We start from the raw sequence: 25,827 nt of genomic DNA, 5'->3' as shown, positions 1-25,827 counted from the left end.
CATAAGACAGTATGCAAGATATATTATGCACAGCATAAGCAGTAGAAAGAAATAATATTGCGCTAGCATTATCTTTTAGCTATGACACATATATTCATATACATAAATAACATAGGCTAAAATGCGAGTGCTCATACGATGCGTTCTCTAAATAGTTCTACCCCAGTGTACCTAGGTGTAGCACAAGGTAAGAAGTAGGTGCTGTATTCTATAGTAAGGTATGCTATAGTTTAGTTATGCTAAGTTTGTATGCCAAGAGTCCATCTAGGTTCTAGTCAGCTCCATACCTTGAGAATGAGAGAGGTTGGAATCTCTTTCAGGTTCTCGAACTCTAACACTCCGCGAAGGGAGTCAGAACACTGGAAGCTGGATTTTCTGCATGCAGGGATGACAGCATCTTGTCAGTGCGTCAGGCCGGGACACGGGCTCCTCGAAAGTCGAGGTCTCCTCCTTACTTGCCGTAGTTGCCGTAGCAAGGGAAGGTATATTTATACCTGGTAGGTGGCTAGGAATGTTGGCATTGACGTAAAGTCGGGCAGAGGAAGACGTCAGGAATGAACCCATAGGAAATAGAGGTTCATGCATAATAAATGAGTTCTTGGAGAAATCAATAATCCTGGGCTAGGGAAAATCTCAACATCTTAAGAGTCTGGTTTCTAAGAACTTGTGATGTTGGGGTGGACGGATGTAGGTGACCATGCCCATATTTGGATAGCATGGCTAATGCCTAAATAAGGACTGGGGTCTTATGCCTATATAAGGGCAATGCAAATTGGGGGCAAATAAGGACAGGTATCGGGAAAACCTATATACGGACACCTAAAGCGGAATACAACACATCTTGCACTGAGGATAGCTACGGGTGGTGCACAGAGAGCTCTGGCTCCGCTGGGCCACCCGCTGCATTTGGTGGACTGTGTCGGCATGAGTTAACTCCCCTGGGATCAAAGACCTTGACAGGGCTCTCGCTGGGGACGGGGAATGCAGGCGACTGCATTGCAGAGCGCTGCTGCTGTGGCTGCCTCTGGTGTGTTGCAGCACTGGCCTGGTGAAGCCAGGGGCGGAGTTCCCTCGCCGGGGTTAAAAGATCTCCGGGGGCCTTGTCCCTCTCATGGTAGATGCATGATTGACTTGGAAGGGACTCCTACTACATGGGTGGACCGGGTGTGTGTCTCCCCTATTGACCTGGGCTCAGGACTGGTGGACTGGAGGTCCCAGCCTGGAACTGGTGGCTCTGTTTGTGGGGAGCAGCAGCCATCTCTGCCTTTCTTCTGGGAGGTGCCCTGGAGCTGGTGGGTTGCCTGGCAATGGTATCTTTGCTGATAGAAGGACACCAGATGGCCCAGTAGACTGTTTGTTTGCCTGGAAAGGGGCTGCGGGCATGGGACTTTTCTTCTGGAACGTCAGTCTCAGAATTGTCAGTAAGGGTGCGACCTGAATTGATGGACTAGCTGTGGGGGGACTGGAAGTGCCTGGGGCTACGTGCATGGACACCCCTTTTCAGGGAGTGCCCAGAATCTCCCTGCTTACCGTGCCAGCTATCGGCTGCACCCTGTCACATGGAGGGGAAGCATGTACTGGAAGTGAAGTGAGGCTGGTGAGCTGGGACCTTTCTTGGACCACAGAGCAGATGCTGGTGCTGCTGGAGCCGTTGTCAGATGCTCCTGTGACACAGGGGCCCTACCTAGAGGTCCAGCAAGATTGTGACCTTCTTCTCAAGAGTATTGCCTCGTTTCCCCCTTTCTGTAGCCACTAGGGCCCCCAGATGATACTTTTTTTGGATTGACAGGCTGACCCTGTGGTGCTGCATGAGGTTCATCCCTCTCGTACTGTTGCCTCATTGGATGGTTGTTTTGTGGCCTGCATTGCAGTTGCCTCTATGGCAAGAGTGGATTGTCACCTGGCTGTTTGACTTCTGGTGCACTACTCGTTGGGACTGGTGTGAGTTGTTAGGCTTTGAACAAGTACTGCGCAACCGTCTATACCTGCATCCGAATGCTGCTCAGACCCCGGTTGGGAGACTCATCTCCCTTTTCTCTGGTTGTCCCTGATAGACTTTCATAAGTGTGTCTGGTGCTGATCCAGCCATGTCCTGCAGCGCCTGTGGTGGTGCTGTGTCCATCCTCACTCACTGTCTGTTTCCCCTTTTTTGCCCAAAGCTAACATGGATAAAGGTTGACCTCAACGTGGGGCACAGCAGACCAAACTGGATCAGGTTACAGCCCTAGGGGGACCACTGAGGGGTGACTCTACCCAGGGGATTCTATTGGAGGAGTGGGGATTGCTCCAAGACCCCACCGGAACATGGATCCTAGCAGCAATAGAGGCGATGAGTGCAGCGGTGCAGCCCGAAATTTACACTGTCTCCCGAGACGTCAGACTCCTATCGGTTGATCTTCACATCATGGCAGAAAGATCCCTAACCATGGAACATAGTGTAACTGAACTGCAGGGAGAGGTTTATACCCTGAAGCTGCATTGACCGACTTGTCAGCTAAAACAGTGGCCCTGAAGCGATGAGCAGATATTGCAGAGCACCGCTCCAGGCGGTGCAATCTCTGGTTTATAGGCTTTCCTGAGGGGGGTCGAGAGCAGTTCGCCTGAACTTTTTCTGGAGAAGTGGATCAGGACCACTTTCCCTGCTGCCGACCTGCCTCCCCTGTTTGTTGTTGAGCAAGCACACTGTGCCCTTGCCCTGCTGCCCCCATTTGGGGTGCCGCCTTGTACTCTTATAGCAAAAATCCTTAACTATAGGGATCAAGACTGCATTCTTAGAGCTGCCCGGCGAGATGGAGACCCCACCTTTGATAACCATGTTGTCTGGATATTTCCTGACTACATCGACCTTGTACAATTTAGGTCATCTTTTGAGGGTATTAAACAAAAATTGTTGGCGAAGGGACTTCAGTACATGCACTTATGCCTAGCCAAGTTAAAAGTGATCCATGGTGAGCACACACATTTTTTCACTACCCCATAGGCTGCTTGGGTCTGCCTTGAGGTGCGGGGTGATGGATGGACCCTGGCTGACTTAAAGGGCAAAGTAAATAGTTTTCTTAGCCCTACAAAAGACATTGTTAGCAATCTGATACGCTTGGTCATGCCCCCTTTCCTACTTATAAAGTGAGACATGTCTCCTATATGGAGGCCAATATGCACACTACGCACACCAGATAGTGATTAGAGACACCATTAGCATACCAGTGCATTTCAACTGCATATCACTATGACCGGCCATTAATGCACTCCAACCCTTTGTAGTATAATATGACATCTTCTCCAGAAACTATGGCAGAAATGACAACCACTGATAGACTTCTACAACATTTCTTATATGGGTTACAAACTGCACACATCTTATACTTAAAAAACATCACAAATGCTCCCTCGTCTACTATTACTTCAAAAGGGACACCGGCCTTACCATATACCTGGTGTGATGCATTACTATGCTTCAGTGTACACTTCAAATTCTTTTGAGGCTCCCTACATGACACAGCCTTACTGAATTCCATATATTCTCCAAATCAATGAAGTGTTAGAGGAGTTCTGCCCCACTTGGAGAATTGTTCAGATGACCACACAAAACATTTCATCTCAAAATGCTACTACAACCACTACTCCCTCCCTACTTACTACTCCCTAATGTCCACACTACTCTCAAATTTCCCCCCACAGAAAAATAAATTACTCCTCGAAGATATATTTGAGGACATCCCATCACAATCCAATTATCAAAGTAAATACAGCAGGGTGTGCCTCTGGGTACAAAGCACCATCAGGGACAGCATTGGTGGTAGGAAGTTTGGCACACCGTGCCCTGGAAACTAGCAAAGTGAAGTATGTGCACAAAGGATAAAGGCGTCAGCTGGCATGAGTAGAAACCTGATCATGAGGTTCATAACAATAGCAACCCCAGAGGTAAAGATGCCCAGATGAAAGCCTGCTGTTCAACCGAGTGAACCTTTGGATGGCAAAGCCCAAGGCCAGCTGGAAAAGTAAAAAGGATATGGTTACCCCAAGACACTAAGCACTTATATCCCAAATTCAGCAGGAGGCCCATGTGAAAACATAATCAAGTATTCCTTTTGCTTTAACATTGATGTCCCCCAATATATGCTTATCACTGTGTGTACTGTTGTATTATGTAATCAAATTTGGATATTAGTTTTATATTAACCATAAGGGTTCATCAACCTCATAATGAATGCCAGAATGTGTGACTCTACTAAAACTAGAAGCCAGTTAACAGGAAGTAGTACATTTGCACATTTTCTGCATCTCATAAGCATAGCTCAATTTTCAATGTTGACAACCAAAATACGAGTTTAGGAAATTAATCAATTCAGCGGTGTGTTCGTGCATTTATATCTTAGTTTCAAGGATGTCTCACATTTTTCTTTGTGAGAACATTCTGCTGTATGCTCATTAGTTTTGGTGAGGTCCAACTGACCTTTTTGCGCAGTAACTCTGGTCGGTTGGAATGACAATCATCTGGGACTATACTACACAGGTGCCCTGGGGGCTCAGTGGGCTTTTGCACCTGCTTTGCGCACCCACAGGGCACTTTGGTATTACAGAAAGGGCTGCAAATGCTTGTGTGGCCCCTTCTGTAATACGGATAGCACTGGTGCACATATATCGCCAGCGCTGTCATTAGAGGGCATTCACTCATTTGCATGGGGGCATGGCCCTATGAAAATGGGAAATGTCTTTGCTGTTGCAAACGAGCCGTACAACTAACATGGGTACAGAGGCAAACGTGCATTTAGAAGGTGCATTGAAAGGGCGCCACAAAAAGGAGGCACACTTTCAGTACACCTTCTAAATGCAGCCCTCTACACTTAGAGGGCTGCATTTAGAAGGTGTACTGAAAGAGGGTCATATGGACACCCACACCGCCCTTGCACGTGGATGCAGTCACTCACTGAACCTGCCTGCAAGGGGCTCTCTAATGCCTTTTAAAAGTGCAGGCGCGTTTCCGCCTGCATGGAGAAACACGGAGCAGCTATAAAAAAAGCTGCTTCATATTTCTCTTGAATGCGCTGCCCTGGGGCCAGCGCGAGTTCACAGTTGCCCCGAAGGCAGCCAGTGCATTGTCCTGAAATTGCGCAATTTCCATGTTTACACCAAGTGCACCTGCTTAAAGGTGTGCCGTGGCGCAAACATGGAAATTGCGCCCTATCTGAAATACGGGCCCAGATGGCTATTTGCACTGCTGCTATTTTTGCATCAAACGCATGTTAGACTTTTGGGCTTCCAGGCGTATTGTATTTTACATTGGCTCACATACCTGAGTCGGTTCGTGAATTAAGTCTGGAATCTGTACATGGTGGGCCTCAAAGATGTACTAATGCCAGAAGAGATCTTTTTGAATTATAATTGCATAATATTGAACGTGCGCATGCATTATGAAATAAAGCATGTTTATTTACCCATCCCGCTTGTTATCGGGAGTTTTGATTTCTAATATCCATAATGAAACTGCGGCTGCTGAGCTCCTGTAAAAGTCTCTACGGTTGTGTTGCAGGCTATGGGTTCACGACCTACAACCTCGCTCGTCTGTTGGGTTCTTCTAGTCCTAGTGCCATTAATCGGACATATATTCATGAAATTCAGATGCACACAGTCAATTCAGGTTGCTTCGTTCCAAAGGCAAGAACTCAGTAGCTCATTTGCTTGTTCTGAACATGGCCGCGATTTGGCAGCCTCCTGGAAGCAAAACTTTATATACCACCACATCGTTTTTTACAAATCATTCGGTTTGTCATTAAGATGCACGCAGTCATAATCAGTTCATTAGCTTGCTCCGGCTGCCTGACGTCTCTTCACCTCCTGCGTTTCCCTCTGCGCGGGTGCAGGCGGGAGCGCGCGAGGTCCTGGCACCGGGAGGCGCTCAGGGGAAGGCAGGGGGCTCGGGGCGAGGCGCCAGGCTCAGCCCTGTTCGGCGGGCTTAGACAGCGTGCCCCTGGAAGCGAGGGCACCCTAGGCCTCTCCCAGCAGCAGGCACGGAATACGGAAGAGCCTCCAACCCGCGTGCCGCCAGATTTTAAATAAACTCTTAGCGCATCTTCCTCTCAAGAAGCCAGGAGAGGGCGTCAGTACAGCAGAGAAACCAAGGGGGTCTCTAAAGAGCTGCAGCTAGGCCGAATCTTCCTCACCTCGAGGTCCCTACCGGTTGGGTTCCAAAATCCCTTCCCTGGCATTTACTCTAGTATATGACCTCAATGAATGGAAAAAAGTCCAGCCTTAAGTGGGGTGGCGTTTCCCATTCAGCGGGGGTACTCCGGTCCCTTTAGCATGCACTCATTTTTTAGTAGCATTTGTTTTAAAACGATGAGGAGCATTTACACCTTTAATTTACAGGTTTACCATTTTTGCAAACGTAAAGTCTCAGGTGAAGCGTTCAAAAAAGAACTTACAGTACTAGCAAATCCAGGAATTCGTAGAGCTGCAGTCGACCAACCTCTGCCCGGCTGTTCTTCGTCTGTGTCAGGTATACCGACAGCTGCTGGGCTGACACCGCCATGCCACACATCTATGGAAAGGAAACAAGGAAAGGGCTTACGAGTTAAATAATGTGATCAATTAATTGCTTTTAAAACTATCACTGGGTTTAAATTTCACGGGACCCTTTTTTTATATTTCTACTTTTACCTTCAAGTGCTTTATTTCAGCAATGCACCATAAATGCATACATAATGCAATATAAACAAACATAAATGAAAAGGTTAAAAAAATACACACTGCTGAGAAAATCTCATACTAAATTGGTGAGAACGATTTTCATGGAATTTAAGCCTAATTCGAAGTTGCTGCACCATGATTCTCCCCAGCAACAACTTGGTCTTAACTGCATCTATATGTGATTATGAGAAAGAAAGCGTGCAAGACAACATATTCAAATGTTAGGAAAATCTAGCATAATCCGTCATCAGTTCCATGGTGTACAATTCCAGTTTGTTGAATTTACAACTGCCTATACATGATCTTAACTTGCTAGTATATATAAGTATTGCCAGATGATTGCACCAATTTAGAGCAAGGGAACTGTTTATTCGCACAGCTTTTGGGTATATCCCTACAATAGGCTCTTATTCATTAGGCATAGGCCAAGCTGTGGGGGCTGGGTGTTTGCTCATATAACCAAACTTCTATGTAAATACTTTCCCACTGGCCACACCATTTCCTCTTTTGTTTAAGCTCGCAGCAGTCTAAGAGCGGTGGAGCACTGTCTGGCGCCAAGTTGTCTGCAAATTGGTATGATCCATCACTTCATGGTGCAGACATAAGAAATATATGCAGAAGATCCTCATCTACACTTAGGCAAACCAGGCATACAGTATCAAGGCTCGCTACGCCCTTCCTTTTTAGGCAGAACACCAGCACGGGGAGTGTACCAAAGCGAAATTGAATGTCCAATTTCCTAGCTAAAGGTGCAGAGATAAAATCCAGAAATACTACAAACCTGCAGTTCAGCTTAAGGTCCATGAAGTCAGCAGTGAGGCAACCTTTGTTTTTATTGTTCACCTCTATGTATGTCCAGTACTGTTCTTTTAGCTGAGCCTTTGAGACCAAGCCTAATGAGGGTTAGCTTAAGGAAAGAAAGCCACTTGATCTTCCCACCCTTATCCAAGGTCGCTATCTCCCTAAAAACTTGATGGTAGCTGTCCAGGGCTGGAGTTGACCTCAATCTACATCAGTAGGCCATCCGTATAAATCTAGTCTTGCTTGTGATTGACTTTCCTCCAATATCCCAAAGCATCAATCTACATCAGTAGGCCATCCGTATAAATCTAGTCTTGCTTGTGATTGACTTTCCTCCAATATCCCAAAGCATTGGTAGAATGGGCATGCTTACAGGGAGGCATAAGAGTGATTTTAAATAACAGTTTTCACCTGTTGCCAGGGGCGCAAGCCTCACATGACCCCATCATTCCACCATGTACAGGGTACTCCCTGCTGCTTTTGTTCGGTAGATGTTGAGGGCTGGTGAAACCTGCCTTATTATGGAGGAGTTGGATAATCTTAGTACCCATGTAGCATAGTGAGTCAGGCTGAGAGCACTCTTCCTAACTTGAGGGATCCGAGACATATTGGAGGAGAGCCTGATACCCAAGTAATCAAATTCGGACACCTTTCCAGATTAGCACATTCTAGTGTAATTAGCCCTCTGGAGGATCTATGGGGATTGATAACCATACATTTGGTTTTGCTCTGGTTAACTACTAAACCTCTATCCTTACAGAAATCCGCAAACTGGTTCATCAAAGCCTGTATGCCCACTGGGGACCTGGATACAATTAATGCATGATCTTTTTTTTTTTTACATTAGCATGAATGGTGTTTGGAAATCATGCATATACAAATAATATATTGTTGTCAAGTTCCCTTTACTTCATTTTTTAACATGTCCGGTATAGATCCTCCAAGCTCTCTGGTTCCAATTTATAGGCTCACTTCCCGCACATAACTTCATCTTTTTTCCAGTGGTGGCTGGCCCATCATCGTTTGGTTGGTTGGGTCCCACCACTTTCCAGTCATCACACATGCAGAGTAGATAAATTAAGGCCTGGCATCATGCCCTTTGCTTACCAAATGTCTGCCTTTAACAGGAATCCTTCATGTAGATGGAAGGTGTCTAAGACTGCAACTTTACCTTAGGTAAAGGCAACTCCAACACCACACCTCACACCAGACAAGACTTCCCATGGTTCCTCCCTCCTTTTCTGATTGGGTGAAACTAGCCATTAGAGCCATTCTGTAGCAGAGGAAGTGAGGATCAAGGTAGACAAGTTGAATCTGTCAACCAAGATTGACTTCCACTTGTTCCTGTTGTAACATTATTGAGGGTCCAACACAGGAGAGGAGGAGGGACACCTGCAGCACTACTATTTGACAAAATTAAGTTTTCAAGGGGGCGAAGAGCCTGTGCAAATGTGCCAGTGTATGCATCTATGAGTGTATGGAAGTAGGCCTGAGAGAATTATTGATGAATATGTGTCTATTGTCTGTGTTTGTCAGATTGTGAGAAGGGTGGGTGCCATGGCTGATGGTGCCCATCTTTGACATACTATGGACATCTTTTTACAATATTCTAATTAACCCTGGCATTAATGTTGATTAATCCATGACACATTGTGAGCATTCTTGATATAACTGTGGCATTAACATAAATGTTTGGTCCTGTGTAATGGTGTCCATACATGACACATGTGTTGTAGTCTTAACAAAATTGTGGCTATCCTTGGGAAAATTGAATTTATCTTTCATAGAGGATAAGTCTTCTCCACAATACTGTGATGATCCATTTCATAATTGTGCCCATGACGTTGACTTATTGTGGGCATTCTTGATAAAGTATGGCTATCCCTGGCATTAATGCTGCCCATAGCTGACATATAATGACTATTCATGGCAAAATTCTGGATATTCCGGGCAAAAAGGTGGACATTACTTGATATATTGTGGATTATTTTGTACACATTACCAATTTTCACAAAATTCTGGTTATCCGGTATTCACATATATAGACATTCTGGGCATATTTGCCACTATCCCTAGTATAGTGCTGGCCATGGCCCAATAGTGCACCTTCTAGACAAAATACTGGCCTACTAGTCGTCATCTTTGGCATTTTTTGGGACATCATGAGATATGCCTTCTTATTCCAGGGATAATGGTGGCCATTTATAACATACTCTGGGAATTCTTGACATGATTATGAGTATCCCTGAAAATATAAATGTTATAATTTTTATCATATGTTAGAGTTTACTGGTGTCTAGTAATGAGGATAACTGCACAAGCAAGGTAGACTCTCTCCATGTGTAACTGCAATATGTGTGAGTGCTTCATGAAAATGAAACACTGATGTTTGGTAACCATACTATTTTAAAATGAATATGAAATTTGATATATTAGGAAACACACTGCTAGCAGGAATTCAGAGTATTTATCTAAAAAAAAATTTTAATTTATGGTAAAATGTGTGTTTTTTTAGGAACTGGCACGTGATGTTTTGGAAAATAACACTGCATTTCAGAAATGAATTTATAGTCAGTATTTGCATGCCAATGCATGAGTTAGGGAAGCTTAGTGCTGATATTGATTCTTTGGTAAATGAGGGTACTTAATTCCATGGTTATTTCATGACGTGTGTGGAGGCATTTTGTCATATGTGTTGATAAAAATGTTAAATTATCACTACTGCTATCTGAAGCCTGAGCAAGGATGATTGGAGTAAACTGCTTCCGTCTGACGTTATCTGCTCCTTGTAAATAAGCAGGAGCACTGCTGTAGAGCCTTTAGGTTTTGTCGAGCTTGGCTGTTTACACCTGTGATAGTGGGATTGGTATAACTATATTTTTCAAACCTACAGCGTTCTTGGTCACAACAAATGGCCTGTGATGTACTTAAAAAGGACAGCAATTGTACATTTACACTGTAGTCCCCATGGAACTATGCTTTTTTCTCATCCTTTAATCTGTTCTGCCTGTTTCCACCTCTTAGATGTGGGCTGAAAGCCTAATATGGTTCCACTCTACTGGACCTGCGGATGAGTAGTGGGAGCGAAATACAGCAGATGGCCACCGCTCATTTCAACTTCCTTCTCTGAGGACCTCATATGTTAGGTGGAAAACAGCATTGAGTGACATTATCTGAGCGATTTGGTGCTCTTGGAGGATTTTATGTATAATATCTGTGGTTGGTATCCTTATACAAGGGAAAAGATAAACAAGTTGTTTCACTGATTGATAAAATATGGAACACTTCTAGCTCTTAAGCTCAATATCAAATGTCTCTGTAGATTCTCTAGAACAGTTGTTTTTTTGTACCTGTCTCTTGAATTTACAACTCAGCAGTCTGCTCCCTGATAAGAACAGTCAAAAAGGTGAAAGCTCTGAGCTGCAAATTAAGTCTGATGGGCTGGCTTTAAAAGTATTGCCTACTGAATGTGCATTTACCAAACATAATATGTACAAAACAGTATATTTCAATAATTACTTTGGTAAAAACTGCCCAATCAATGAGAATAGAATAGTTTCTTAGAGCTAGACCTTTGTGAAATATGCAACACACTGAGATCATTATTGAAATGATATGTATGTGTCTGGAGAACACATATTTTCATTCAACGGAGAACTGATTATACAGTTAAGAGGAACTGCAATGGGAACTTGCTACACCCACAGCTATGCAAATCTCTTTATGGGCTGGAGGGGGGCAGGTATATGGACAGCATGGTACAAGGAATATGTCACATAGTTTTACAGCTGTGTTACGTTGAGGATTTCTTTCTTATCTGGAATGGAGATGAGAAGGCAGTAATGAGATTTGTTGCAGCGCTGAAAGAAAATATCCTAAACTTTACTAGCCATTTGCATAAAGATACAATTGAATAGCTGGACCTATAAGTGCAAGTTGTAGGTGGTAGGCTGGAAACTGCACTACTCAGAAAAGCCACAGCTCGCAAAAGTGTGCTACAAATGGGGAGCTACCACCCTCTGCCACTGAAGTGTAGTATCCCATATGGTGAGCTTTTATGAACTTGCTGTAACTCCAGTTCAGGTGTGACCTTTCAAGTAAAGTAATCCAATATTATGCAAATATCTAACCAGAGAAGGCATCCAGCCGACATCATGCATGAAGCAGTACAGAAAGTGGATACAATAAAAAGAGTAGATAATTTTAAAAAGAGAAATTAATTTGAAGGGAAGAATGTGTTTAGGTAGATTGCCACTTAAAATAATCAGTCAGGAAGGATAGCTAAAGAAATCAATAAACATAGAAATGTGCTTCACTCAGGTAAGATAATTGGATGAAAAGTGGGAAGTAGAGCAGAGATATGTTAAAGGAAAGGGCCATCATTATGTTACAAATAGGTAAGAGGTCCTCTTCCAAAAGAATGTCACAGAACATGACTTAATCAGGATGTTTCTCTAGGTATGCCCAAGCCTAGCACCCAAAACAAATATATGTGACTCAAAGTGAAAGCACAATGAGAATTATAATCAAAAGTATAACGCATAACCATAACAATGTTGTTATAATTTAGTGTACCCATGTGGCCAATATTATGTTGGCAGTACTGTGGAAAATGACTAAAATCGGTATACATAAGCGGCGTTCATTTATGTTCACCATAGCCACTGTTGAGCGTAAAGTGAAAATCATGAAACATTGGCCACACCATCTTGTCCCTTTTTAGGCCCCTTCGTGCGCGTAAGTGGCAGCCATTTTGAAAACCATGGTCTCCCTGCCCAGCACCGCTAGCCAGCGCGTCTCTCCCTCTGACCTCGCAAGCATCCCCCGCGCGCTGATAGCCCCCGCTCTCTCATACCTGAACCATAAAACTCCCCTCCAGCGCGACTCTGCGTCGGAAATGCATTCCGCTCCCGGCCAACACCTCCCCATCCTTTGATGAACCCCCTTTCCTCTGTGCCCAATCGTCCTGCCCGTTCCCAGGGCGCCACCTGGCCCTTACAATATGCAGCTGCCCCGATTCAAAGGATCTCTGACTGATCAAAGCCCCCCCCCCCCCCATGAGATCCGATCAGACACACATTCCGGGAATCGACGGAATGTCCTGGTGTGCGATAGTCATCAACTACTGTGACCGGGGTGGGGACTTCTACCGTAAATGTGTGTGGGAACAGGCCCAAAGTGAGGATTCCGAGGATGTCTTTCCGAACATCAAAGTATTGACAAGAATGTGTTTCATGTAATAAAGCAATAAACCTGTGTATAAGAGGCCAGGCCTCAAGGATGCGTTTAGAGCACCTCGAGAAGATACCCTGTTGTCTGATTTGACGTGTTCTGCTCCGTCGGAATAAACTCCTGTTTCCTGCCTTCTGTCTCCAGCGCCTGCCTCTTTGTTTGGTAATCTCGAATGGTATGAAAGGCGGCTAACGCCGGGCAAATACTGAAGGGTTCTTGGTCGAATTCGGCCCCTACCTTTTTCCACAGTACTGTGTTTCCATTGAAGAAGCGGATATTAGGAAACAGGATTCAGCACGTCATGTTGACTGTCTACCATAAATTACAGTGCAGCACTGTGTTTCCTTTGAAGAAGCAGATATTAGGAAACAAGATTTAACATATCCTGTTACCCGCCAGCCAGTAAAATAGAACCGTTGGAATTTTTGGAATCAGTTACAACCCAAGATACATGGAGGGGGTTTATTCATTAGCATACCCTTTACTTTGAGGGTTAATCAAATTAATTGTTGTGAACGCAATGTATACATATATTCTGTTTGTACATATGGTTTTATTGTAGGTGACAGGGTGCAACACAGATGGTGTTTCATTTTTTCTCATCACCTAAAATGTTCAAAGCTTATGATGTATTCATTTATGATGGTGATATGGGTAGTTTCTTTTTACTTATGATTGCATGTTGCACGCAATGACTCAGTACTCAAAATGCATGAAATATTTGTCTGACTAAACATACACTTATTCAGTTTAGTAGAGTGTTAGCTTTTCTTTTCTCCTGAAGCTGTGAGAAGGCGTTTTGGTAACACTATGACAGCTGACGACTCAAGCATACCACTGACTAGATTGAATACATAACAAATAAATAAATATATAAATATAATTGTAACAAAACACATTATATATATATATATATATATATATATATATATATATATATATATATATATATATATTCGAAGAACTCCGTTTCTTTTTTGTTCTGTAATCCTCCAGAAAAGCGAACACGGACCCATGCAGGTAATTTGCAAAATCTTTAATATGCGTGTAACATAATCACCGCCATGACGCGTTTCGGGCCCTGTGAGCCCTTGATCACATAACGTTGTATGGCAAGCCCCACCCCTATAAAGTGCAAATACAGGTCATCTGACCACTGGGCCTAAGGACATAGACAACAGACATCCGCCTAATTTCAACTTAATGTTTGGAAAGGTCTTATACAATTTACATTGCTAAATACTTTTAAAAGAACCTCTCAATAAACCACTATTTCAACCAATTCTCAGATTAATCTGCATATATAACATTGTGCACATTTCTAGCATGTGCAACATTCTGCAAGGTCATAAATAGAATAAATAAATAAATATATATATATATATAAATATATATATATATATATACACAGTTCTATATACAAACATACAAATATACAAATCTCAATAATTTCTTGATCTGTGCAAACCTGCTTATGAATGTGCAAATATAGGCTACAACCGTGCAAATTATGCAATGATACAGGCAACATCGACATCCAGCTAATTGCTATCTGATCGATATATATTCAACCAATGTCTACAATCTGATTGCCCACAGTTTATTGTTACCCTTCTTAACGCCCTCTAACTATGAACATTTTGTATTCACTTAACGGTTGAAATATTGTTGTTATAATAAAGCCCCAGTGGGCTCGATTGTCCTTCTTGAAATTACTACGTCCTAACTGCCCATATACCGTGGTTACTTAATACTGTGCACCCCACAAGAAAAAGGGAAAAACAAGAAATCAACGTGTAGGTCCCATAGACCAACTCTTGCGTACCAACTCCAAAAAATACATAATAATATTGTGTGTAAAATTCATCTTGAATGCAGTCTTAAATTTAATAGTTTCATTTTCTCAGATTAGGTATGCAAATACCTCACTTCCCTTCTCCCCTCTTACTATCAAGTGACATCACGGTCAACCGGGCCCCTAGAGGCACGTGTACATATCCTCACTTGCGTTTAACCCATTAGGTGTCTTGGAGTCCAACTCAAGGATGTACCGTGTCTCTAATAGTCTTAATTGGGCCTCCCGGTCTCCTCCTCTACGAATCTGCGGGACCATGTCTATAGCAAAATGCTTAGACACCCCAAATCATTGCCATGGCAGGAACTGATATGCCTCGCCACTGGATATGCCTCATCTCGATTGCTGACTGCCCGCATGTGCTGGAGTATGCGTTTGTGGACCTGCAACTTGGTACTTCTCACATATTGCAGCCCACACGCACACTCCAGCATATACACAGCAAAATCCGATTTTGACGTTAACTTCTTAGAGATGGGCACTGGCATGTCACTGAATGGAGTGGTGTAAAACATCTTATTTTTCCCCAGTTTACACGCCTTACACGAGGCACATTTAATAAAACCTTTAGTGGTTTGTAGCCAGGAGCTGCTGCTAAATACTTCCGGACTGCTTTTCACGAGCATATCACTCATAGAGCGTGCTCGGCTGAATGTAATTGCCGGAGTTTTAGATAGGGTCCTACCAATAATTGGGTCACCCTGAATGATTGGCCAATTTTTACGAATGATAGTACGTAATTGCTTATGCTGCCTGCTATATGTAGTAATGAGCCTCGGTTGATCTGAAACTGGTTTACCAGTGATTGATGGTGTCACCGTGCCTTCCCTCTGGGTCAAATGGTCTTGATTCTGATTGGCTTTCGTAATGGCTTTAGCTAACACTGCCACTGAATACCCTCTGGCTAGGAATCTCTCTCTACTTCTCTGTTGGACCTGCCTGCACTCCTTATCTGTACCGCAAATTAGTCTGATTCTCAGCATCTCCCCGTAGGGGATGCTGCGGACCAGATGACCAGGGGGATGACTGGTGGCATGCAGGACTGTATTACCGGCTGTATCTTTGTGATGTAGCCTGGTCTCCATCTTGCCATTCTCAATGTAAACTTCCACATCTAGGAAGTTGACTGAGGACCCGCTCACATGTCCGGTGAACTTCAGATTTAAGTTGTTCCCGTTGATCCTTTTAATGAATGCCTCTGCACTTGATTCTGAACCCTTCCAGATTATAAAGAGGTCATCTATAAACCTGTACCAAGCTATGACAATATTGGACATGGTCTCCACAAATGTGGTTCTGAGGACCCGCTCCTCCCACAGCCCCATGTGCAAGCACGCGTAGCTGGGGGAGAAGCAGGCCCCCATCGCCACTCCCCTTAATTGCTGGAAAACCTGATTCTGGAAGAGAAAGTAGTTGTTATTGAGACATATTTGAATCATATCACTGATCATTCTGTTGTGATTCAACATGAAGGCAGGTTTAGTCCGCAGGAAATATTCCACCGCTCGTACACCATCCAGATGATTGATACTGGTGTATAGCGCAGTCACATCAAGCGTGATCAGCAGGAAGTCCTGCTGCCATACTATCGGTCGGATCTTCTTAAAAAAATCCCCTGTGTCCTGCAGGTATGAAGGCAGGCCCTTTACATGATCTTGGAGGAAGTAGTCCATATACCGGGAAGTATTCTCAAAGATGCTTCGTTTGGCCGAAATAATCGGTCTACCAAGTGGTTTCGCAGGGCCTTTGTGCACCTTCGGGATCAAATAAAAAACTGGAATTACTGGGTAATTCGTCGCCACTGATCAATCCCGCACTTTTCCAAGATAATAGTTTGGAATTAAAATTGTTCCAAGCTGATTTCACAGTTGGCCAATCACTGCGTCTGTAACATTGTCTGTCGCTGAGATGGTTCATAGCCTCCTCCATGTACATGCTTTTTGGCCACCGAACAATGTTACCACCTTTACCAGACTGTCTTATGATGACATTGTTATCACTCTGTAATTTCTGCATCAAGCTCCCATATGCGTTATTGTGTCTGCGTTTCCTGTTGTCGCTTGCCACTGTGACCTTGTGTAGGTTCTTAATTTGAGTGGTCACTATTTCATTAAAGACATCTATGTTGTCATGTACGAGAACAGGATTGAAGGTGGATTTCGGTTTAAAGTGAGTTGACCCTGAGGCATTGGTTTTCAATTGCGATGTGGCGTCCAAGCTATTCCTCTCCGTACTTCCCTCTCTGTGCAACTCTTGTAGATCGCAATATAGCTCATATTCACCTGCTGAAACACTGGGAGAACTTTGATTCTCAGTGATTCTGGATTCCATTGTATTGCATGGTCTATTCTTATTGAGAAGATGGAATTTTCTTAATTTCAATTTCCGAGTATATTTAAACAGATCCAATCTTGTTCGGGCATAATTAAAACTGCTTGGAGGACAATATGTTAGGCCCAGAGATAGTGTTTTTATTTCTTTCGGGCTTAGGTGCACACTGGTAAGATTAATTATCGACAGGGAATCATTTGCTGGACTGCCTATCGGCGCTTCCACTTCTTCTGTGTTTTCTTTTTGGGTAATTGCTTTTCTGCGCTGCTTGATTTTGTGGCAATTCCTGCGCTCTCTGCGTTTGATGTTGTCCCTCTGTCTTGATTTTGGTTGGTCATATGTGATCTCAATGTCTGCCTGCGGTCCTGTCTCAGGCAGTCCACTTCCTGAGCCAGTGACCGCTTGGTAAACCCCAACCGTGCACTCACTGATAACTGTTCACTTTCTGAATCGCTCCCCGGTACTGAACTTAAATCCGACATCGAGGTAGAGGATTGGGCTGTTTCATTTGTACCTGTAGCTGTCAATTGGACACGAGGTGTGCATTTGTCCTGTTTGAAGGAGTCATACTTCTTCGCAAAAGTGAAGATACGCCCATTTTGATAGTCCAGTTTATCTCGTTGAAACTTGAAAGTTTTGCGCTTCTTGATCACATCCTCCTCCTTTGCTAACCTGCCAACCATTTCCTCTCGGTATTTCTTCTCAAGGCTCTCATCCCCCATAGCAGTAATTTGCCCGTTCAATTCTGTTATTTGGCTTTGCAGAGCGGCTCCATCACTCTCCGCATATTTTATTAGTATTCTCAATAAGCGACTAGATGAATCCAAATTACATTCGACCCACTCAGATAACATATTGGGGTCGGGTTCTCGTAGCTGGGGGCCAGCATTATGCGCAAACCACGTGGGATACGCCCCACTTCCAAGTAGCGAGAGAGGGACTTCTGCTCCCACCACTTGGCCTGTTCTCTGCGCATTGCCTTCTCTAGTTGTTTAAAAATGTCCTTCATTTTACAGCCCCCAGCCTTGGCTTGTACGGGGATACTCTGTAGTTGCGCCTCTGTTACTGGTGAATCATCAAACAAGCCGACTGCAGCTTCCTCTGGGCTTTTGACAACGTCAGCGGCAGCCATTATGTTGCACGCAATTTTTCGGTTTGATTAGGCAAAAAGTAAAGCGAGCCAATTTCCCCCAATGGCAATGCCCGCTTCACAGTCCTTACTCCTACACCGGCAATTACTTATTAACAATAACGCAGGACCAGCACTTACTTCAGACTCGGACTCGATCACCGCCGTGAGAATCCTCCGTCCGCAGTTGCCGATTCTGTGCGGATGTTGAAAGCCGGGGGCCGACGTGCTGCTCCGTCACAGGAACTGTAGAGGCTTCCGGGTTAGCGGGAGCTAGCTTCCTGCCAATCCGCCCTGCACGTAGGAGGGGTCCGTTCAACACCAAGGAAGCAGGAACCGTGTGAAACATTCGAAGAACTCTGTTTCTTTTTTGTTCTGTAATCCTCCAGAAAAACTAACACGGACCCATGCAGGTAATTTGCAAAATCTTTAATATGCGTTCAACATAATCACCGCCATGACGCGTTTCAGGCCCTGTGAGCCCTTGATCACATAACGTTGTATGGCAAGCCCCACCCCTATAAAGTGCAAATACAGGTCATTTGACCACTGGGCCTAAGGACATAGACAACAGACTTCCGCCTATTTTCAACCTAATGTTTGGAAAGGTCTTATACAATTTACATTGCTAAATACTTTTAAAAGAACCTCTCAATAAACCACTATTTCAACCAATTCTCAGATTAATCTGCATATATAACACTGTGCAAATTTCTAGCATGTGCAACATTCTGCAAGTTCATAAATAGAATAAATAAATAAAAAATAAAAAAAAAATATATATATATATATAAATATACAGTTTTATATACAAACATACAAATACACAAATCTCAATAATGTCTTGATCTGTGCAAACCTGCTTATGAATGTGCAGAGATAGGCTACAACCGTGCAAATTATGCAATGGTACAGGCAACATCGACATCCAGCTAATTGCTATCTGATCGATATATATTCAACCAATGCCTGCAATCTGATTGCCCACAGTTTATTGTTACCCTTCTTAACGCCCTCTAACTATGTACATTTTGTATTCACTTAACGGTTGAAATATTGTTGTTATAATAAAGCCCCAGTGGGCTCGATTGTCCTTCTTGAAATGACTACGTCCTAACTGCCCATATACCGTGGTTACTTAATCCTGTGCACCCCACAAGAAAAAGGAAAAAACAAGAAATCAACGTGTAGGTCCCACAGACCAACCCCTGTGTACCAACTCCAAAAAATACATAATAATATTGTGCGTAAAATTCATCTTGAATGCAGTCTTAAATTTAATAGTTTCATTTTCTCAGATTAGGTATGCAACTACCTCACTCCCCTCTCCCCTCTTTTACTATCAAGTAACATCACGGTCAACCGGGCAAATATATATGATTATTACATGCAAGTAAGTTTCACACAAATTCATGAGCTCATTCCACTAAGGTCAAAGGGCTACAAGGAATAGTGTAAAATGCTGACTTTTTTTTGTTAAAAAATCATTTATATAAAAAGTTCAAAGACAATAAAGAAAACCTCAATACACGTAGCCCTAATTTTGGCAGTCAGATCTAGTCAAGATAAAGACTTAAGCTCTAGACAAAAGATTCATTCTGCATGGTACACCCAGATTTTGTTTCTGATTTTATTATCTGGGTTTACTAACATATTTAGATTGTGGGCACTGGGAGGCTGCTAAACATTTCCCTATGCATATGCTCTGCCCTTTAATAAAACTAATAAATGAGTAACACCAATTGGCGTAATCGGCTATTAAATAAGACAGCAATAACATGAATCATATAGTGTGCCAATGGCTTAACCTCATCACTGCGGCGCGAATTCCGCCGCAGTGCTGACATTCGCGGGCGTGGTCATGTCGGCTCCCGGCCATTCATCCGCACACGCCCACCGTAACTCATGACGGCCGGGAGCCGTCATGAGCATCGAAGAGGTTAAAAATAAGATGTCACATGTGGACTAACAGCTTGATTTGGAAGGGTGCACAGCTTATGTATTTGTTTGTTTGATATTTGATTTTTGGTTCTCCGCTGGTGGCGTCATGACCCCTCAGATGCCCTACTATGTCAATCAATTACGCGATTCCAGTGGTTCACTGGAACCATCCCTGAAGGAACACAAAATTCTCCTCCTGTGTACAAGAGGATTCCCACACAGTTTTTTGATCTTGAAACTGATTTCAAATGTTTATTTTGTATATTCTTTCAACAGTTGTCATTTGATTCGTTTCTTTTTTCAACTCATGAGGCATTATCAGTTTAACTTTATATCCAATGCAATTCGGGCATTTACGATGCCCTTCATCAGGGAATGATAATGCCTGTCCGTGATCATAGTTGTTATGTGCTTATGTGTATAGTTGAACAGCCTCGTGGTAGCTTCTTGACGTGTGTGTCTCCTGCATGAAGACGCGGCATCTATGATCACGGACAGGCATTATCATTCCCTGATGAAGGGCATCGTAAATGCCCGAAATGCATTGGATATAAAGTTAAACTGATAATGTCTCATGAGTTGAAAAAAGAAACGAATCAAATGACAACTGTTGAAAGAATATACAAAATAAACATTTGAAATCAGTTTCAAGATCAAAAAACTGTGTGGGAATTCTCTTGTACACAGGAGGAGAATTTTGTGTTCCTTCAGGGATGGTTCCAGTGAACCACTGGAATCGCGTAATTGATTGACATGTGGACTAACACCACCTGCATGTTTAGCTCCAAAACCTGGCATCAGGGATGTCTTTCATCCCTCATCTGCAGCCGTCAAAAGATGCAGCAAAACTGTTAAAGAAAATCTTTATAACATGTTTTAAAAGCCTAATATTAACATTAGCTAAATCACCTGAAACTAGTGCCAGTGTGGATAATGAGTAAAAGTATGGAGCTGGCATATCTCTGCAGTAGTAGCAATTAAAAGTGCTACTAAATGCACAAGGCAGAGGAACCCTTTCCAATGTGTCAAAGCATTCTTAAAGAACAAAAGCCCAATTTTCCAAATTCGGCTTAGGAAAGGGCAAGACAATCATCTTTGCAATACTGTGATATTTTGCAAAACATTTGTGAACGTTGACTTTTAGAAAATACACACGAAAGGTGTCTGTTAAATAAACCGGAAGCCTGGACAGTCCGCAAACTGGTTCTGGAACTGAAAGCCTATAATGCAGCTATACGGAAAGCAAAAAAAGATTACCGTTCACGGCAAATATTGGAACACAAACATTCCTCTAAAGAACTTTTTTAAATTGTCAGAGAACTCTGCAATCCCCCCAGCCTCACATCAAATCTGTCACCCTCACAGGAGGGATGTAACAAAATCAGCAATTACTTTTTTGATAAAATGGATAAAATGTATTCATCCTTTACCAGGCATGACCAGGAAACAACGGAGTACCATGTTGATGCAGAGCCTTTGCCCCCGGCCACCTGCTCTGGCTTTGGCCCTTTTTCGGAGGAAGAAGTAAACAAAGTCATGTCAGAAATTAAATCGGGTTCCCCATTGGACCCATGCCCTCACCACATTTTCTTACAACTAATTCCTCTAATTGGCCCAATAGTGACGCAAGTACTAAACCAGTCACGAGACCAAGCGGAATTTCCAGCTATCTGGAAAACAGCAGTAGTGACTCCCTTACTTAAAAAAGTGGGTGCGGACATAAACAATCCTGCCAACTATCGGCCCATCTCGCAGTTGCCATATTTTTCAAAAGTATTGGAGAAACTAGTGAACAAACGGTTATCAAATTATTTGGAAACTAATGACTTGCTTGATGTTTCGCAGACAGGCTTTAGGTCGAACAACAGTACTGAGACAACTCTCCTGGCAGTACTGGATGATATCAGAAGTCAGGTTGATGTAGGTAAAACGGTGGCCCTGATATTGTTAGATTTATCAGCGGCTTTTGATACCGTATCCCATAACCTTTTAATACAGATGCTAGCCGCAAAAGGATTACAGGGAAAAGCCTTGACCTGGCTGAACTCTTTTCTATCCGACAGATCGCAATCTGTCCGATTAGGCAGCTTTACCTCTACACCTCGTAAAATCAAGTATGGTGTACCACAGGGGGCATCATTAAGTCCAACATTATTTAATGTTTATGTGTCATCATTAGCCACTATTGGGAAGAAGTGGGGCATTAACATCTGCTCATATGCCGATGATACACAATTAATGATTGCCCTAGATGGTAAAGAAGATCCCAAAAACAGACTGCTTAACTGCCTCTCCGAACTATCCAGCTGGATGCATAATCACTGTCTGAAACTAAACGCCGATAAATCGGAGATTTTATTGTTCGGCGGTTCCCAACATCTTTGGGATGATACTTGGTGGCCCAACATTCTTGACACCCCCCTAAACCAACTCAGATGGCGAGGAATTTGGGAGTTCACATCGACAATGTATTGTCAATGAAAAACCACGTAACAACTGTCTGTGGAAAAGGCTTTGCGCTACTGAAAATGCTACGAAGAGTGTTTCCATGGATTCCCTTGGAATGTAGAAAGATCTTAGTCCAGTCACTACTAATTAGCAGACTGGACTACGGGAATTCCCTATTCGTTGGCATGGCGGATCACCTATTTTCAAAATTACAGCTTGTTCAGAATGCGGCAGCAAAAGCTGTATGTAACAAAAGGAAATATGACTCCGCTACAAGTTGTTTGAGAGCCTTACACTGGCTGCCAATGAGAGAAAGAGCCACTTTTAAAATACTGTGCATTACCCACAGAGTATTGCACAAAACTGGCCCAACAATCCTTAAAAACAGAATCAATTTCTATGTACCAAATAGAAATCTTCGCTCCCAACTCACAGCAAGAGCGATAACTACCCGAATAAAGAAGGTTAGGACGGGTGGCCGTGCCTTCTCACACTTAGCTGCAAACCTGTGGAACAATTTACCGACAGATCTGAGACTTATTGATGACTACCTTACTTTTAGGAAAAAACTTAAAACCACACTGTTCCCCAACACTCACTAAAATTACCACCGACCAGTGCCAGTTCTCTGTACATTGTTTATTTTAGCGCCATGATATCCTTTTAGGATGAATGCTAGCGCTTTAAAAATACTTTACCATTACCTACCATTCTGCCTGGCTCCTTCTCCTGCAGCGTAGTAATTCGATTTCCCCAATCTAGTTGAGAATGTATGTGTGAAAGGCATCCATGAAGACAAAAAAAATAAACATTTCAGAGCAACTTCGGGCAGGGAGATTTCTGACAGGCAAAATGTAATTATAGGAACATCCACCCAAAATGATCTGAAAATATGAGGAGAAAAGGTTCAACAACCAACTGCCACCACATATAACTTGAAGGAACTCTCATATTTGTCGTAAAACAGATGTAAGTTATCCTTTGATGTTAGCCTTCCCGTAGCCAGCCTGGCTCCTGTCCTGTCATCTAAGGATGTAACCATGGACCAAAACCAGCTTGTACTGGTTTTCAATTGGTAGGAAGGGGAATTACCTCAGTATAATGACCAGCCCCGGATTGGGATGACAACACTCAACAGAGAGAGCCAGGGGACTGCAACCATCTTAAAAGGGGCCAGCCAGGAGCCTGCAGGGATACCTTTAATCCCTATCATAGAAAGGGCTACGTTTTGGGGTAGGGTGCCTGGGTTGGGAACATCCGAGATAATACAACAGCCCCAACCAACCACTGCTGAAGTACTACTGTTTCATGGGGCTCCCATGAAATAGCTCTGAATGAATAGGATGTAATGGTCTGTAAAATACCTTTGTGGATATTATGAGGGATGTGGGATTCCTCTAGAGGAGATGAATCTATTGGCTAAGTGACAAACACTTATATGTATGACACAACCTGATAACAAAGTGGTGGCTTTATGCATCTCGATTGCCGGTCGTCTAGTGGCTAGTATAATTATCTCGCACCCGCTTCAGTTTTGGGCTTTCATCGGAATTTGCATTCAGATTTATTCTAATTGGGCCACTTTAAAGTTTGCAAGAACGTTTAGTATTGAAAATTAAACACCATTGGCAGCTCAGTTAAAAAGAAACCTATTGATCTGGAATGACTTCTTGAGGAGTTTCAATAGTATGTGCATTTTTCAGCTTCACATACAGAGCTTGGTTTGTGCAGCGATGCTGCTTTCAGCATTGGTATTGAGCAATTTTGAATGCAGCATTGTGCGTGGACCGGATGAGTGCTTTTTGATTTACACATCCATATAAACACTACATAATTAATAAAACAACACAGAACAAATAATCTACTATACCAGACCCAAGTGCCATAAACCATCAAAAGACAATGCCAATCATTAGCCAAATTAAGAATCCTAACAGAAGATGGGTTTACAACACTTTGGAACCGGTGCATCTTTTCTGGCAAAGCAAGGGGGGGGGGGGGGGGGGGGGGGGGGGGAGGTTAGTTAAAACAATCAGTCCGCCCAAAACGAAGGCAGCATCAGTATGCTGTACCATATTAAGTGGGCGGTGAAAGTGCTAATTTAAGACACCATCTCTGCAGCGATTTTGGGTGACTGATATCTTAAATGTTTGAAGAGCAGAAGTGCTACGTTACCACCTCAGACAGTAGTAAATGGGGGATTTTTTGGGAACTTTAAATGCATCTGTTGCTGTTTGGCTGGAAACATATCTGAACATGCTGACATATCTACAGTAGACAACATAAAAAAACATAATACAAATATGACAACGCTTCACAAGAAAACTGTAAAATCAGAACGCAACACAACATCCGTAGTGTAATAAAACAAATTCACATATCAATAACAGCACATAAACCAACAGCACCCATCTCCACAAAAAAACAACAGAACTCATCACCATATGCCCGACAAAATATATGCACAAACAGTATTGTCACACCTCCAGAAACCTGCTTGCTTAATAGGCTGGCCTTAATTTACCACCAAGGGCATGAAATAGCGCCAGTCAAAACTGTTTTGTGATCTGGCCCACTGTTTTAAAATAGGAGTTACAGTGCTCACTTTATGTGATATGGCCCGTTGTGACAGTTTTGTGTGCGTCAAGAATGGGTGTGCTGCTGTTGTATGCGCTCTACCAGTGCGGTGCTGTTTGAGCGGTTGTTTCCCTGCTGCTGGCTGGCCTGGAGCAGGGCGCCCCTTTACGCAAGGAGGTCTTTCACTCTTGCGGTCTTTCCTGTGACAGCCCCACATGCTTGATTGAGGGAGAGTTGCGCTGCTTCTGCCGGAGCTGTGGTGGTTTTACTTATAAATAACGGTAGAAACGCACTTATAATAGACACAAAAGGAGTCTCGAGCGCGTCGGAGCACGCCATTTTACACGCTGGTGAGAGGGGCGTCGGGATCCCCACGGTATGTAATGATGACACAGATTGGATTATCTCCTGTGAAGCCGGAATCAATACCTGTAAAGTAAGGGCGATGTTGAGCATGGGTAGAACATGACGTGCAGCCCCGAGGGAGGGGTGGCCCATAACTCACTCAGGGCACAGACGACAGTGACTTACGAGGGTACATTAATCACTCACTACCGCCCTGCGGAGCGCACGATGACTGCGGCGCGCAGGCCCCTCTGCTCGCCCGGCCTGGCCACCGGCTACCACACACAGAGCATCCTCCGCACTGAGGGTCCAGAGAGGAGAAGGTTAAGAGTGCTCTATGGGCACTTGGGACGGTAGACAGGGGAGCGGTATCACGGGGGGGCGTTCCCATATCTGTGCAGCCGGCAGCAACAGACTGCTGAGGTTCAGGGACGTCATACAGCAATAATGCCACCGCCAGCCTGGTACTGACACATCTCAC

General features: G+C 43.5%; 1 protein-coding gene across 3 annotated transcripts in view; it reads right to left on the bottom strand.

Moving 5' to 3' along the window:
* LOC144824675 (uncharacterized) overlaps positions 1 to 25,827 on the bottom strand; it is a 1,660,589-nt gene that overhangs the window by 907,596 nt on the left and 727,166 nt on the right. For all 3 annotated transcript variants that reach the window (XM_078683712.1, XM_078683710.1, XM_078683711.1), the window contains exon 6: positions 6,423 to 6,538. In XM_078683712.1, coding sequence (XP_078539838.1) covers positions 6,423 to 6,538 — 116 coding nt within the window. The remainder of the gene's footprint in view (positions 1 to 6,422; positions 6,539 to 25,827) is intronic.

The sequence above is a fragment of the Lissotriton helveticus genome, chromosome 3_1 (assembly GCF_964261635.1).
Source record: "Lissotriton helveticus chromosome 3_1, aLisHel1.1, whole genome shotgun sequence".
Lineage (NCBI taxonomy): Eukaryota > Metazoa > Chordata > Amphibia > Caudata > Salamandridae > Lissotriton > Lissotriton helveticus.
Note: the sequence above shows the minus strand (reverse complement) of the source record. Positions and strands in the feature narration are given on the sequence as shown.